At 32.3% G+C, this 15480-nt stretch overlaps 1 protein-coding gene across 1 annotated transcript in view; it reads left to right on the forward strand.

The window, feature by feature from the left end:
• LOC144967171 (uncharacterized) overlaps positions 1 to 15480 on the forward strand; it is a 104087-nt gene that overhangs the window by 87508 nt on the left and 1099 nt on the right. The window contains exons 8-22 of the mRNA XM_078904097.1: positions 743 to 859; positions 1978 to 2102; positions 2824 to 2903; positions 4600 to 4706; positions 5249 to 5323; positions 6795 to 6933; positions 7973 to 8046; positions 9102 to 9144; positions 10534 to 10602; positions 11162 to 11364; positions 11955 to 12011; positions 12342 to 12513; positions 13331 to 13408; positions 14169 to 14303; positions 14747 to 14852. Coding sequence (XP_078760223.1) covers positions 743 to 859; positions 1978 to 2102; positions 2824 to 2903; positions 4600 to 4706; positions 5249 to 5323; positions 6795 to 6933; positions 7973 to 8046; positions 9102 to 9144; positions 10534 to 10602; positions 11162 to 11364; positions 11955 to 12011; positions 12342 to 12513; positions 13331 to 13408; positions 14169 to 14303; positions 14747 to 14852 — 1580 coding nt within the window. The remainder of the gene's footprint in view (positions 1 to 742; positions 860 to 1977; positions 2103 to 2823; positions 2904 to 4599; positions 4707 to 5248; positions 5324 to 6794; positions 6934 to 7972; positions 8047 to 9101; positions 9145 to 10533; positions 10603 to 11161; positions 11365 to 11954; positions 12012 to 12341; positions 12514 to 13330; positions 13409 to 14168; positions 14304 to 14746; positions 14853 to 15480) is intronic.

A 15480-nucleotide genomic window follows, 5' to 3' on the forward strand; every position in this document is an offset into this window, starting at 1 on the left:
TGATGATGATGATGATGATGATGATGATGATGATGATGATGATGATGATGATGATGATGATGATGCATCATCATCATCATCATCATCATCATCATCATCATCATCATCATCATCATCATCATCATCATCATCATCATCTAATTTAATCTATCTCCGATATCATAAGTTGTATAAAAAAGCATTCATGCATCGACAACATTATTCAACCTTGTATAACCACTATTGATTGTTAAGTTGACAATTTTCGGTAGGTTCCTACATGTCGTTGTTTCCAATTATTAAATATCTAACACAAATAAATGTTTCAGTGAATGACATAATCAGTCGGATGGTGAAAAAGGTTTGAACTAAGATATTGCCAAGTTTAGTTAGAAGGCCAATTTTTATCCAAATGAGTTCTTGTCATAAATTATTAAATCAACCCTTTTTGTACATCTTCGGGAAATAGCAAAGCCTAATTTCACTTCCAAGTGTTTTTTTATAGCTAGTCATGTTGAAAAAGGATGAAATTTGAGAAAAGTTGCTGGATACTTTTCCCATACATCTGACCATAACTTCATAAAAAAGCACCCGATTTACTTCGAATAAAGATTAAAATGCTCAGCTGAGCATATTCTTTCAGAAATTGAAGAAAAAAAAACCCAAAACCAATGCAAATCCAAAAATTTCATCTTCCGACTGATTATGCCATGCACTAAGGTGACAGTCAAAAATCGTAGCATTATCTGTTTTCTTTTGTCAGGACCTGATAAAGTACACACCTGAAGACCACGAAGATTATGAGGCCCTCAAGAAGGCATTGAAACTCTCACAACATAACTTGGAGAGCTTTGAAGCCGTTGTGCCCCACGCCAACACGGTAAGATTACTTTAATTATTATTATTATTTAAAAAAATAATTTCAATTGTTTAAATTCATAGCTCTCTTTCATACATGCTGGCCACCCATAATTGTGGGCCATGCAGATTCTGAAAACTTTGTTCATTTTTAAAAAAATAAAATTTTTGGACTCTATTCATTGTATTTTAAGATGTTACTGTGAAATTCAGTGCATTATGAATGAAAACATTGTGATTAGTGCTCACAAACTTGAGGGTCGCCCATTCTGTCTGGTATGCGTATTATACTGAATTTGGTTATGTTAAAATGGGATATGATTTGTAACTGCTTACACCTTGCAAAGCGTGGTATATATAGTATGAAGTTGACGTCACTCACGTCATTGTTATTGCTTTTTGCCATCCGCTTTTCTGAATAATTTTCACTAAACTGTATTAACCAGACTATAATGGTTCAAGGTTACACATAGTTTTGTGTGTTAGTCCGTTACAATTCCGGATGGCAATGTTGTGAGCTTCTTAGCCAAGCGCATACTATCAATATATGTGAGTTTGTCTACGTTTATGTTTGTGTATAGTATATATATATGTATATATATATATATATATATATATATATATATATATATATATATAATGCAAATTTTCACTCACATTTTTTTGGCCGAGACGACTCGTTTCTGTGTTTTTACACTCTGTAAAAAACACAGAAACGAGTCGTCTCGGCCAAAAAAATGTGAGTGAAAATTTGCATTATATATTAGCTCTAACCACCATTATCGAGCACTTTCGTACCTACAAGTACCCACCAACACTCATATATATATATATATATATATATATATATATATATATATATATATATATATATATATATATATATATATTGTTTGGTGTGTGTGTAGTGTGTGAGTGGAGAGAGAGAGAGAGAGAGAGGAGAGAGAGAGAGAGAGAGAGAGAGAGAGAGAGAGAGAGAGAGAGAGAGAGAGAGTGAGTGTGTTTATGTTTATGTGTGTGTATGTGTTCTGTGTTTTAGATATATCATCTTCTGTTAAATTTTATTTCTAATAATTTTGTCTCAGCATATTTAGCATGTTGAAACGATCTATATTGATTATGATAATAATGTGTTTTCAGGGCCATGAGAACAGACGCCTGGTGAAGACTTCTTTCCTTGTGGAACTGGTGAGCGGGGTTAGAAAACTCCGTTACATGTTCCTCTTTAGTGACATTTTGATTTGTACAAAGAGAGAAACACACAGGTTAGTAATACGAAAAGACGTTTGAAATAATAATTACTAACAGGCCTGATAAACTGCCATTTACTGCCACAAAATTGATAAAAAATGACAATCTTAGGACTCATTAAAACAATTATTCCATATATAATAAAAACAAAAACGATGAAATAATAGTGCCCAACTTTTTGATAAAAGGAGCTAGACGTCTATTTATAAAATATTTCAGGTATAATTATGATCAACATTTACAATATTGTTTCTAGCATTCGCTCTGATCAGGAAGTGTTTTATTACTATTACTTTCTGATGAGCGAATGCTCGAAACAATATTGTATAAGATGATCATAATTATATTTGAAATATTTTATTTATATGCCCCCCCCCCCCCCCCCCCCCCCCCCTTGCCTTCCTACCACCCAGCAGTTTTTGGATAGCTAGATCTGTTAGATGTTATGGAAAATAATTTGCAATAGACTTGTGTCCTATCCAAAAGGTAGCAAGCAATTGCTATTGTCCGTTTCACACTATAAAACCGGGATAAACTTCGGCTCCATGGGCCAATTGACTCTGAAGGACTACTATATATATATATATTGTCTGTGTGTATGTATGTATGTCTAATTGCATTTGTTTTTAACATGTTTGTTCTTTTAAAGATTAATATATTGTATCACTAATGTAAATTAAAACAAGGTTGTCATAAATAAGTAATGGGCATACAAACCTCAACTTTCTTTTTCAGGAACAATAAAGTGTCATTTCAAATCAAGTGGTTTGCTCCATTAGCTCACATGACCTACGACACAAAATTTGCCTATAAAGGTAAGACATCCAACATTTCCAATATAACTGATTTATTCGTGGTCCTGATTGTTCTTCGTGAAGTGATCTTTAACTCACTTAACCCTAACACCGACTATATCCGTAGTATACCCAGGTTTTTTTTTTTACCCCATGCCTATTTATTACATTTTTTGTAGACAAATTATAGGCGTAGTATCAAAGGTAATGTTTTTAGTTTTTGCATGTTAAATGAATAAAACCGTATCTATGCACATGCTCATTTTTAAAACATTATTTTCCAATTTTGAAAAATATAAAAAATCTCTAGGATTGTGTGAGTTAATATTCCACGGGCTGTTTAACTTTTTACTTTATTTCTCACTATAGCTGTAATTGGGTTGCTAGTTTCATTAGACCAGTAGAGTAAACTTTTCGATAATTATAGTGCCCTGTTGAAAGGGCGGTGATCAATTGTTACTGTTTGTTTCATTATGCAGAAACGAGAATTAACTATGGCACCATAGATCTCATAGTTTAAGCAGTAATTCACTTACTCTCACATCAGGGAAATGCTTTTGGGGCAGTTTTATTTCTTCTTCCCTTTCTTCTAGCTCTTTGACAATATTTATTCTGATCACATCTTACTAGTATTCTATTTCCTCGTTAACCCAGACATAATACCATCTTGATACAGTAGGTCACACATAAATGTCTTCCTAATCCAATCCTTTATAGACAAATGGAAACAACACTGACACTGAGATGAACTGCTATATCACACAAACTAGAAAAAAAAAATTAAATCAAGGAATGAAAATTTAATAATTTGCGAGCAAATGATTAAACTTTTATTTTTTTTAAATCCAAGGAAGGAAAATATAGAAATTTACTTGTGAATGAATACTGTCTTACAAACATACTCTTTGAATGATTTTATTATGAAAACTTCATCTATAGAAAAATCAATAAGAAGAACGGTACCGTGGTTTTTTTTTTGGGAGGGGGGGGGGGAGGGGTTTAAAAATATTTTTTTGTTTTGTTTTGTTTTTTTTTTGTTTTTTTTTTGGTTTTTTTAAAAATTGGAATAGAAATAGATAGTTGAATCATCAGTGCAATTCTCACCATACAATCACTTTTTTAGGTTTATTGTCTACGTGCTTATGAAGGATTGACATTTTGGACAAGGTTTGAATAGATTTGATTGAAGGCTGAGTCAAAAGTCTTGTCTTCAAGTTGACAAGCCTAAGTGTATCTCTCAACAGCATGGGAAATGATGAGATCTGTATATTCTTTTCTTTACTTAATTGTCAATCAAATATTTTTTTATGAAAGAGAGACCTGTCTTCTTTATTATTATTTCCTCAGAAAATAAATTATACTACTTTATTTGAGCATGCATTGAATTATACCAATTTTGTTCACCAGGAAGTTTGGGTTTTTTTCTCTCTCTTTTTCTCCCTTCAGAATAAGTTCCTTGTAGTATTTAGATATTCACATTTAGATGGTCGAGTAAATAAATGGCTCTGGGTTTGAGCCTCGCTTTTGGCATCTAGTTTTTTAAATGGGCAAGACATAATATCCCATGTTGCTCTCTGTATTTCGGGTTTACCTTTTTTTTCTTTCTTTTTTTTTTTTTTTTTTTTTTTGTGAAAGACTCTAAAGAAATGAATAAAGAGAATTTTATTTTATTTTATTTTATTCATATGTGACATTGTTGTATCTAATTTGTTTACAGATGATACCAAGTTTTCGAAAAGAGATGACATCAATGAACTGAAAAACAAAATCAGGGCGCTGAAGAGGGAGATGAAGAGCGAAATGAAGAAGTTTGATGATAAAGATGTGAGTTTTGTCCATTATTTCTAATGAAGTAACAACTCTGCAAGCCTTCTTCTAAGATGTTTTTTTTAATTGCCAGATGGCCTACCATTTTAAAATTTTCTATTAAAATAAACAATTATTTTACAAATTGAATTAATACATTTCCACAGTAATGCAAGTTACAATGATAGTTTTATTCCCGAAGGCCAATGAAGGGAATTAAGAAGTGCCAGATGAAAAGAGAATAAAAGATCATGGTGTCATAAGTACCTGCTGTATACAGCTTTCCAAATGATTGAACCATTTGTATTCACCCAGCTGGTTTATTTTCTATATCCAATATAATGATGGTGTTAATAAGGGCGTTGAATTGCGTACAATTTTAAAATATATGTATTCATATAATAAGAAAGATTATAAATTTATGATTTATTTCATGTATTCACATAATAAGAAAGGTTATACATTTATGATTCATTTCATGTATTCACATAACAAGAAAGGTTATACATTTATGATTTATTTCCTTGTCTTTATTTTCTTTCTTTTCTTTCTTGTAACAGAAACACAGATCTCTTGTAAATATTGGAGGAGCAGCTAGAACTATAGAAAAACTCAGAAAAAAGATTTTGCAATATGTAAGTTGGAGACTGGGTTTGAATAGATTTTATGAAGGTCTAGATCTCACATGATTTTATTCAAATAAAAAGTACAGCGTTATTGCTTATTCATATCTAATTTTCTACGTAGGACCGTAAAGATTGTGTGATCATTAATGCAAAGAGGGCTCGCGTTGTGCTGATATATATATACATATATTATATATATATATATATATATATATATATATATATATATATATATATATATTATATATATATATATATAAGAGAGAGAGAGAGAGAGAGAGAGAGAGAGAGAGAGAGAGAGAGAGAGAGAGAGAGAGAGATGAGAGAGGAGAGAGAGAGAGAGAGAGAGAGAGAAGAGAGAGAGAGGAGAGAGAGAGAGAGAGAGAGAGAGAGAGAGAGAGAGAGAGAGAGAGAGAGAGAGAGAGAGAGAGAGAGAGCACATAATTTAGTTGCCAATGTTCCTGGATTAAGAATAAATCTTCTGTCAAACTGTTAAGAAAATAATTTAAAAATCAGTCAAGGTCACAATGATTAGAATTTGCTTATTTCCAAGTGAGAGTGTGAAGAGAATCCAGGATATGATAGAAAATAATAAGGAATGAAGTAAATAACAATGTTAAATTGAATGTAAGCTTCAATTTGATATACGAAAACAGATAAGAATGGACGTTTCGGGTTTCCCCTTTATCGAGCTTCGAGCAACAGCGTTTACATTACCAAGGGTTGAAGTGAGAAGAGAAATGCCAGAAGATAATAGAGAATACATTTTTTGGCAGTGACCCTGGAACTCTCCTGTTACAGCACCACGAGAGGCTGGACTAGGCAGACGATGCCATAACAGTCAGGTCCTTGGTTCAACTTCCCATTACCACAAATTTGATATTCTCTATTTGTCTTCTGGCACTTTCTTGTCATTAATTAATCAACATAAATGCCGGCTTCACTCATTTTCTGAATTATGATTGGAAAATGTGATCAACCACCTCCAAATAGCGTGATGCCAGGGTGACTTAGAGACTGGGAATTGAATTTACCTTAAATGTGTTTTTTTAAGTCTTTGGCCAAGTTTAGGATGGCTTATTGGGAAGATTGAATAATATGGTCTAGTTTCTTAAAATGCAAAAACCCAAAAGACAAATTTCCCTTTGGAGAAGGGTAAAGGGATTTTTGATATATTTTATTTTTTTATTTATTTTCCAATTTATTTTCTTTCTTTCTTTCTTTCTTTCTTTCTTTCTTTCCTTCTTTCTTTCTTTCTTTCTTTCTTTCTTTCTTTCTTTCTTTCTTTATTCATGTATGTGTGTATTTATTTATTTGTTGCTTGCTTGATTTATTTATTTATTTATTTATTCATGTATATGTCTATTTATATATTTGTTTGTTGATTGATATGTTTGTGTATTTATTTATTTATTTATTTATTTATTTATTTATTTATTTATTTATTTATTTATTTATTTATTTATACATCTGTTTGTAGGAAGGTCAGTTGATTCTTGCATTGCCCAAGCTTCCATTCAAAGTTTCCTTAGAGAATGGTAAGGTGTACACAATGTTGATGACAACCGACTATGAGAAGGAAGAATGGAAAGAGGCACTCAACACTCTCTGTAAACGAGGTAAATGTGGTGCGGTCTTTGAAATCAAAACAATTAAATCCTCGGTTTTAAGGACAAGTGAGTGATCCCGCATTATAAAAATGTTTTTAAAAAGTTACTTTAACGTCCTAGGTGGGGTTCCTAACCTCCCATAGTGGGCAGGGAGGTACTTGTTGTGTCTCCTATCCCCTTATATCTGTTTTCCAAAATGCTTTCTGTCTTTGTCTCGGAATGGGATTACTTCGTTTTGTCCTGACCCTGGCCGGAGTTCTTGCCTGGGAGGGAAACAGTCAAATGTATAGTTATAGTTTTGGGAGATGATATTTTTTCCTTGTAAATCATCTCTCTGTTATGTACTGTTTTTTTTGGTTTTTTTTTAACGATATGATTTGTATAGATTTAAGTGTGTTCCTCTTAGTGGGATCTTGTGCTTGTGTTTGAGTGAGACTTCTAGGTGATCTCAAACTAAGTACACTGATAGTGTGCTCTTGTAATCTACATCTGTTCCCTATTTGAATCATTCCCCTTTGTCTGACTATTTCCTCATGTCCTTTTAATTGTACCTTTAGAATGTTTTTACTATCCAATATTCTTCCTTTTTACTGGCGCTGATATGACCTATATGTGTCGCAAGTGCCGTAAAACCTTTAAAAACTATAACAAAACCGACCTCATTCATTGATGGGGGTCCCAATATCTCATTTGGTAGAGCAATCACTTCACATGCAAAGTGACCAAGGTCGCTGTCAGGCACTGGGAGTATTTTTTCCTGAATCCTCTGTGCACCCTACAGTGATTGGGTAGATGGGTCTGTTAGATCTGGTTTAAAGTACTTTGTGATAGACTAGCATCATGTCCAAAGGATAGCAAGCAATTTCAATTATCCTTTTCGCACTATAGAAACCTGGATGAACTTATTCGGACAAGTTAGTAAACATTTCTGTTTAGATTTGAATTGTATAGATGTTTCATATGCGTTCAGACTAATTAGGTTTTCTAGAAAGTTTATTCGATTTGAATTTGATAGTGTATTATTTATTTGTCATATTGTTCATTTCAGAGACCCAGAGAGACCCTCAGCAACCTCCATTCAGTTCTATACTCGTGCAAGATCTTATAGACTCTGTCAAAGAGGTGATTTGACATAATTACTTGTTTGTTTATATTCATTTACCTTTTCTTTTATTGTTTCAACATTTTAGAAATTAAATCTTTTGTTTGTTCAACCTTTGGTAGGCTGGTGATTTCAAATTTTGAAAATAAAGAAATAAACATTTTTATAGCGCATTTCCATGTATTCACTAAGATCAGTGTGCTTTTAATAAATTCAAATGATTCCCACAGCAGGCCATATTGACCAGATTTTCATTTCATACAGTACACATTCTTTTTCTACCAGCTCTTGTACAATACCCTACTCATTCACACCTAACTTTTGAGTAAGGCAATGTGTTTAAATTGTCTTCCTCAACGGACGTCGATTTATTATCTTATTTGCAAATCAAAGTCATTCATATTTTATTTTTACATTACAAGAAGTGGGTGTATGCTTTAAATCATTAAGTGATGATAATAAAACATTTTTATCATTGATACTTTCTTATTCTAATGATATTTATCTCTAGTTTCCCCATAATGTGTATGAAAATCTTCTAACAAGTAAGATGGATTGCTGTGCCATCATTTAAATAAAAAAGGAAACAAATTTGAGCTTTTACAAAACGCAATATTCACAAAATACGCTCAAAGCGCTTTACAATGAGTCTTAGACCAACAGAAACACTTAACATTAACATACCGGACGAAGCATGATACCTATAAGACGTTATTTCATGGGGGTTTTTTTTTTACTCTCAAATATTAGATCAAGCACTGTGGAGTGTTTTTTCCTCCATTTATTTTCCAAACTGATAAGAATGCTTCTCTGAAAATATTTTTCGAAAAATTGGCTTGTTTTCGTTTGTTTGTTTGTTTTTTTTTGTTTTTTTTTTTTTTACATTGTTTTTATTTTTTATTTATTTTTAAAATAAATAAATAAATGTTTTTTTTTTATCATCACTTTTTTTTTTTTTTGGACTTAACAAAATCTGAATTAAACACATAATAAACCACCCTCGGAACCATAATTTTATACATCACTCATATTTTGATTTCAATGCTTATCATATAATCGTCGTATTTCCATTCAGACACCCCAAGTGAACAAGTTTGGAAATGTCTTGCTCCAGAAAGGTAGGTTTAACAAAAAAAAAAAAAAGATTATTTTTAAACTAGAGCCTTTTTTTAGAAGAAGCTTAATGATTTATTTACCAATGCTATTACTTTTTACCAGTTTGTGTAGGTGAAAATGAAAATGCTGTATTGGGGGTTGGGGTTGGATTTGACATCGGCACAGGGGTCTAGGAAGCTCTATTGTTCTCCTACATTGTCTCTGCTATTCTCTTCATTTATATTTTGTCCCTTCCTTGTGGATTTATCCTTGTTCTAGTATTAGTCCTTCTGAGCTATTAGGCCCATGTAGCCGGAGGTTATACCGGTTTCTATAGCGTGAAACGGACTATAGAAATTGCTTGCTACCCTTGGGATAGGACATTAGTCTATCGCATACTTTCCACCATATCTAAGAGACCCAGCTACCCAATCACTGCTGGGTGGACAGGGGGATCAGAAAAAAATCTCGACTGCACCCAGGATCGATCTTGGTGTCCCTTTACGTGTGAAGCGAGTGCTCTACCAACTGAGCTATTGAGACCCTTACCCCCACCTTGTTCTAGTATGAAAGCATAAATCCAATTAATTTGTGAATGATTATAATTATCACTCAGAAATCATCGCCTTGAAACAAACAAAAACCACTAAATCATTCAATCCTTATATCTTATCTTTTCTTATCTTCTAAAAGGTTAAATAGGATAATATATGCTTTCAATGCCTTATTCATGACATGATATTGAAACAATCTGAATAAATCACATTTGTTTTTGACTCTATCTTGTTTACCAATTCTGAATTGGGAACAATTGAATAGAATCACGTGACTCGTCAGTTCATGTTCGACTCTTAACTCACTCAATCCTAGAGATTTTTGCTACTTTTCAAAATTGGAAAAAATGTATTAAAAATGAGCATGTACATAGATAGTTTTATTCAACTACCATTAACATGTAAAAATTAAAAACATTAGCTTTGATACTACACCTATTATTTTTTTTAAATGTAATAAATAGGTATGGCGTAAAAGTAACCCGGGTAAACTATGGATATAGTCAGTGTTAGGGTTGAGTGAGTTAACAGGCCAGATGTGTTTTGCATTTTTTAAAATTTCAAAATTTATTATTCCTTTTTTGGATTACTATATTTCGTTGTGATATTGTTTAGTTGTATTTCATTGGACTATATTATAAACCATTTGTTTGTTGTAATTTCAATCAGTATATTCATCACCACCTATTTAATTGTTTTATCAAACAATTTGGAACATTAATCATATTCCTATCTTAATGAATTCAATTCTTTATTTGGTCAACAGAAATAATGCTATTCCAAAATGTTAATTATACGATAAACTAAAGAAGTTTGTTTAAAGTTAGTTTTACACCTTGTTTTTATCATTTTTGACAGATGAAGAGATATTGACTGGAACTCTGAACGTCACCATTCACAAGATGAATGGACTCACCAAAGAATGTGGTAAGGCATGAATTCAATTTTATATATAAATGAATTCAGTGTAGAACGAATTAAGTATATACTTCACTCCTCACTGATTCTCTGCATACAAATTGTGCTTCTGAACTCTCTCTTACCGGCCATTTTCAGGAATTTCCCCAAACTTCACTCACACCAACCAATGCAAAAGTAGATATTTTTCACTCAAACACAAAAGCAATGAGTTCTTGGTATCAACAATTTTATTTTAGCATAGCAAAACAAGGTCTGAAACAAAGTGTTAAATTTATATAACTATAACCAAAAAAAATTGGAATGAAAAAAAAAGTTGGCTGTTTCGCAATGAATGTGACGATTCAAAAGAAAGAACATAAATTCTTCAGAAGAAAAAATTAAAAGTATCACAGCTCTAACTCCAATCATTTAAAATTCAAATTCACTTTTCATTCATCATCTGTTTCACCGTGACATAATACCGGATCATAGTGATGAATGGGCCACATTTAGCACTCTTCTTTTTTTCCTGAAAAAAAAAACAAAAAACAAACCAAAATGGTTATCTCTCTCTCTTTCTTACCAGATACATACTGCTGCTTGGAAATGGACAGCTTTGGTCACTTCTTCATGATGGCCCGTACCAAAATGTGCGAGGCGTCTCGGGACCCCAACTGGAATGAAGACTTTGAGTTGGAGCTTGAAGGCTCGATGACTCTTAGAATTCTCTGCTTTATGAAAGCAGAGGGAGAAGAAGGGGACCAACTACTAGGACGGGGAGCTTTGGAGGTAGGCTGGCTGCACAGTTGTAGAAAATTAGCACTTAGATTGATTTTTCTGATGAAAAGCTAAAAAATAACATAGTTTATAGACTAAATATCTACCTTACTTTGATAAAGTGTTGGTTATATTATATATCGATTGTAATACGGTATGTTATTTTACAAACCATCAATATCTTATGAAGTTTTGAATAAGGAACTTTAAAAATTAGTCCTTTGGACCCACAAGGCCCTATGGCTAGAGTTTATCCCAGTTTCTACAACATTAAACGGACATTAGCAATTGCTTGCTATCCTTTGGAAAGGATGCTAGTCTATTGCAAAATATTTTCCACTCGATCTAACAGATCCAGCCACTCAATCAATGTTGTGTGGCCATGGGAAGATCAGAAACAAAATCTTGACCTCACACCTGTGATAAATCCTGATGTCTTTGCTTGTGAAGCAAGTAGTCTACCAACTTAGGGACTTAAGCCTAGTAAAGTTATAATATTTTAACTTATTCCTACTTTTTACTGTTTAATGCTGCATGTTTAATATGCGTAGATAAATATCATTAATAATTTTGTATAATCCATGTATTCTTTTTCATCATAGCTTGATAAGCACTGGCTCAAGGGATCGTTTCAAGAAAAGACAATATCCATGAATGAGGTATGACTTGGACATTGTAAAAAATGTAAATAAAAAGTGTTACTACCTTCTGCTGCTGCAGCTGATGATGATGATGATGATGATGATGACGATGAGGAAGATTAATATCATTTTAATGTATATATTTAATGTAATGTGAATGAGTGACAAAATAAATGCCCTGTCACATAGAAAATCAAATTTTCTATTTTAGAAAATTAAATTGAAAAATTGTATCCATGCATGTTAGTTTCACAGAGCATTTTAAGCTTTTTAAAGCCTATCAGCTCTTAAACGATACGATTATAATTATATTATGTCCATGAAAATAATAATCGTTTTCATCAACAGATCTCTTTAGTGGTGTCTGTGAGACACACACCAGCTGAAAAGACAATGCAACGTACTCCATCTCGCACCAGGTCGGCTGTGTTTGGCGTAGAGATTTCGTCCTGTGCCCGAAGAGAGGGGAAAACCGTGCCAACTATCATCACAGCTTGTATCAAGGAGGTAGAAAAACGAGGTATGGTTAGTAAAATTAGATAAAAGTGAGGTAGATTTATTTTGTAGGACTTAGTATTGACCAATCATGTAATAAGACTAATCAGACTAATAACACACACCAGACTACCACACACTTTAAAAAATCAGTTTTGTCCCACCATAAGTCGCTCTATCTAAGGTATAATCCACACCACCCTCCTTTGATAGGAACTGATGTGCGATTTCAATCACCATTTATTCATTACATGTAGGCAGTGTCTATGTACACGGTAACCATGCACCTAGCCTCAGGATCTACGTACAAGGTAACTCCGGTGAATGGTTTGCGGCTACAATACAAGCAATGGATGGACCTCGCTCTGTATGTGTGTGTATGTGTGTTATTTAAAAAAATCAAACAATACAATATAACCCATTATAAAGGCGAGATCCAAGGTTACCATGTATGTTACTGTTACCGTGTACGTAGATCCTGAAGCTAGGTGCCCGGTTGGTAATGAAAATAATGATACCAACCACAGACACAACCTTCTAAATCTGTGACCATTTAGATTAAATTGAATTGTCTTTTAAACAAATGGCATTTTAATTTTATCGCTTATTATTATTATTATTATTATTATTATTATTATTATTATTATTATTATTATTATTATTATTATTATTATTATTATTATTATTATTATTATTATTATTATAATTTTAATTTTTAAACATTTTAATTTTTAAGTTTTTTTTTGCATTATAATATTCAGTTAATGCAATTTACAACAATTTATGTCCATGATCAGGAAGGCTATGTTGTATAATGTTAAATTATTCTTTTTCCTCTATAGGCTTAGATGAGGTTGGAATATACAGAGTGTCTGGTGTGACATCCGACCTGCAAAGGATTAAAAAACTTTTTGACAGAAGTATGGGTTCCAATTTGAATAATTCCAACCGTTTTCATTAAGATGCATGAAAGTATTCGATGAAAATTTTGAAATCATCTAAAAATTAGTCTCTAGCGATAGTTTGCGCTTGGTTAAGAAGCTCACAACATTGCCATCCGGAAGTATAACGGATCAAAACACAAAACCTTGTGTAACCATGAGCTTATATACTCTAAATAATACAGATAAGTGAGAATTACTCATAAACATGGCTGGCAAAAAAAAAAAACAAAAAAAACAATAACAAAGACCAGAAAGACGTCAATTTCTATATCTTAATTATATTATGTATATATAAGCAGTCCTTCAGAGCAATATTGCCTATGGAGTTGGAAGTTTTTCCCCTGGGTCTGTCGTATTAAACAGACATTAACAATTGCTTCTACCTTCTGGATATAGTGGTAGTCTATAGCAAAGTTCTCTTTATGAGACCTAGAAGATCTAGTTACCTAGTCACTCCCTTTGCCTGTGAGGTGAGTGCTGCAGCACTGAGCTATCGAAATCCACCTGTTTATACATTATTTATTTGTATATAATTTGTACCTATTTATGCATAATTTTTGTTACTGCAGTACTGATTTATTTCCATTCATCATCATCTCGACAACAACTTTCACGAAACCTTGAAGTATTGTCGAATAGATAGTTTTTATTTTTTAAAAAAAATCTATTGAGCTTTTACTTTCAGCAAAATGATTGAACGTCAGGACATTGATGTGTCTTTGTGTTTTATTTCCAGACATATCTGCAGGAGCCTCTTCTTTGGAGGATATTGACATAAACGCTGTGACTGGTTCTCTGAAATTGTACCTCAGAGAGTTGCCCGAACCTTTGTTCACAGAGGCTGCATATCAAAAATTTGTTGGAACTCTCAGTATGTTTAAACGATAGCTCTTCGTTTATTTGTTTTATTATTATTTTTTTTTTGTTTTTATAGGAAAATGCTAAGCAGATTTATTATTATTATTATTATTATTATTATTATTATTATTATTATTATTATTATTATTGTTGTTGTTGTTGTTGTTGTTGTTGTTGTTGTTGTTGTTGTTGTTATTATTATTATATTTTTTGTTATTATTGCATTGACTAGAAAAAGTGCTCTACCACTGAGACTAGAAAAAAAAAATAAAAGAACATTGACGATTTCACACATACGTCCTTCAATAGTTATTTGGTAGATGAACCTTATTAATATAAAGGAAAAAATGTACTCAGTAGTAGATATGAATTTATTTTAGTTAAAGATATAAAGTATGGAAGTTAAATATATAAAGTATGGAAATCATTCTCAAATCCCCAAACTTAATTTTACAGAACTTTCTGACGACGAAGCCAAGAGTGAATGTATCTTGCGCCTTCTTCATGAATTACCGGATACAAACTATTACACCATTGTCTGTTTGCTGGAGCATCTAGTCAAGTAAGAATAGACACTATCTTATGTTTATTTTAAATTATAATTATATTATACCAGTATCACTAAAAAGGCGTTTAAAATGGACCGAGTATTCCTTAAATGCCCTTAAAACCTAAGTAGCAGTATATTGGACGTTACACATTGCATAATCTTGGAGCTATAAATGGAGAAACATATAAAAACATAGAAGAATTTTAAAAAGAAAAAAATCCATTCTTATTATTGACATATTACGAATGCTCAGTCGTTATTTTTTAACTAGTCCTATCGAGGATTTAATTCATTAATATCTTAAGCTTTCACTATTAAATTTCGAATGCTCATGTTTTGTAGAGGATACAATTTTTCTCCTAAAGTGAAGTTGAGAAGGTATCTTAGTTTAGATTTTATTTTATTATACTATTTACTACCATCATGTTGGAGCATCTAGACATGTGCTCTCTTCCAATTTTGTTAATAGAATTTTGGTTTAATGCTCCTTTTTTACAGTCCTTAGCGTTTATCAGCTTATTACCTTTACTCCCAGTTTTTATATGTTGACAGGTCATTCAACTTCACTTCATTGTTTGTCAAACAAACAAAAAAAGGTTAAAAAATTGAGCTTTTTATATAGCGCAATATCCACTAAACA

The sequence above is a fragment of the Berghia stephanieae genome, chromosome 3, assembly GCF_034508935.2.
Source record: "Berghia stephanieae isolate SIO BIC M18660-M18661 chromosome 3, UCSD_Bste_1.3, whole genome shotgun sequence".
NCBI classification, from domain to species: domain Eukaryota; kingdom Metazoa; phylum Mollusca; class Gastropoda; order Nudibranchia; family Aeolidiidae; genus Berghia; species Berghia stephanieae.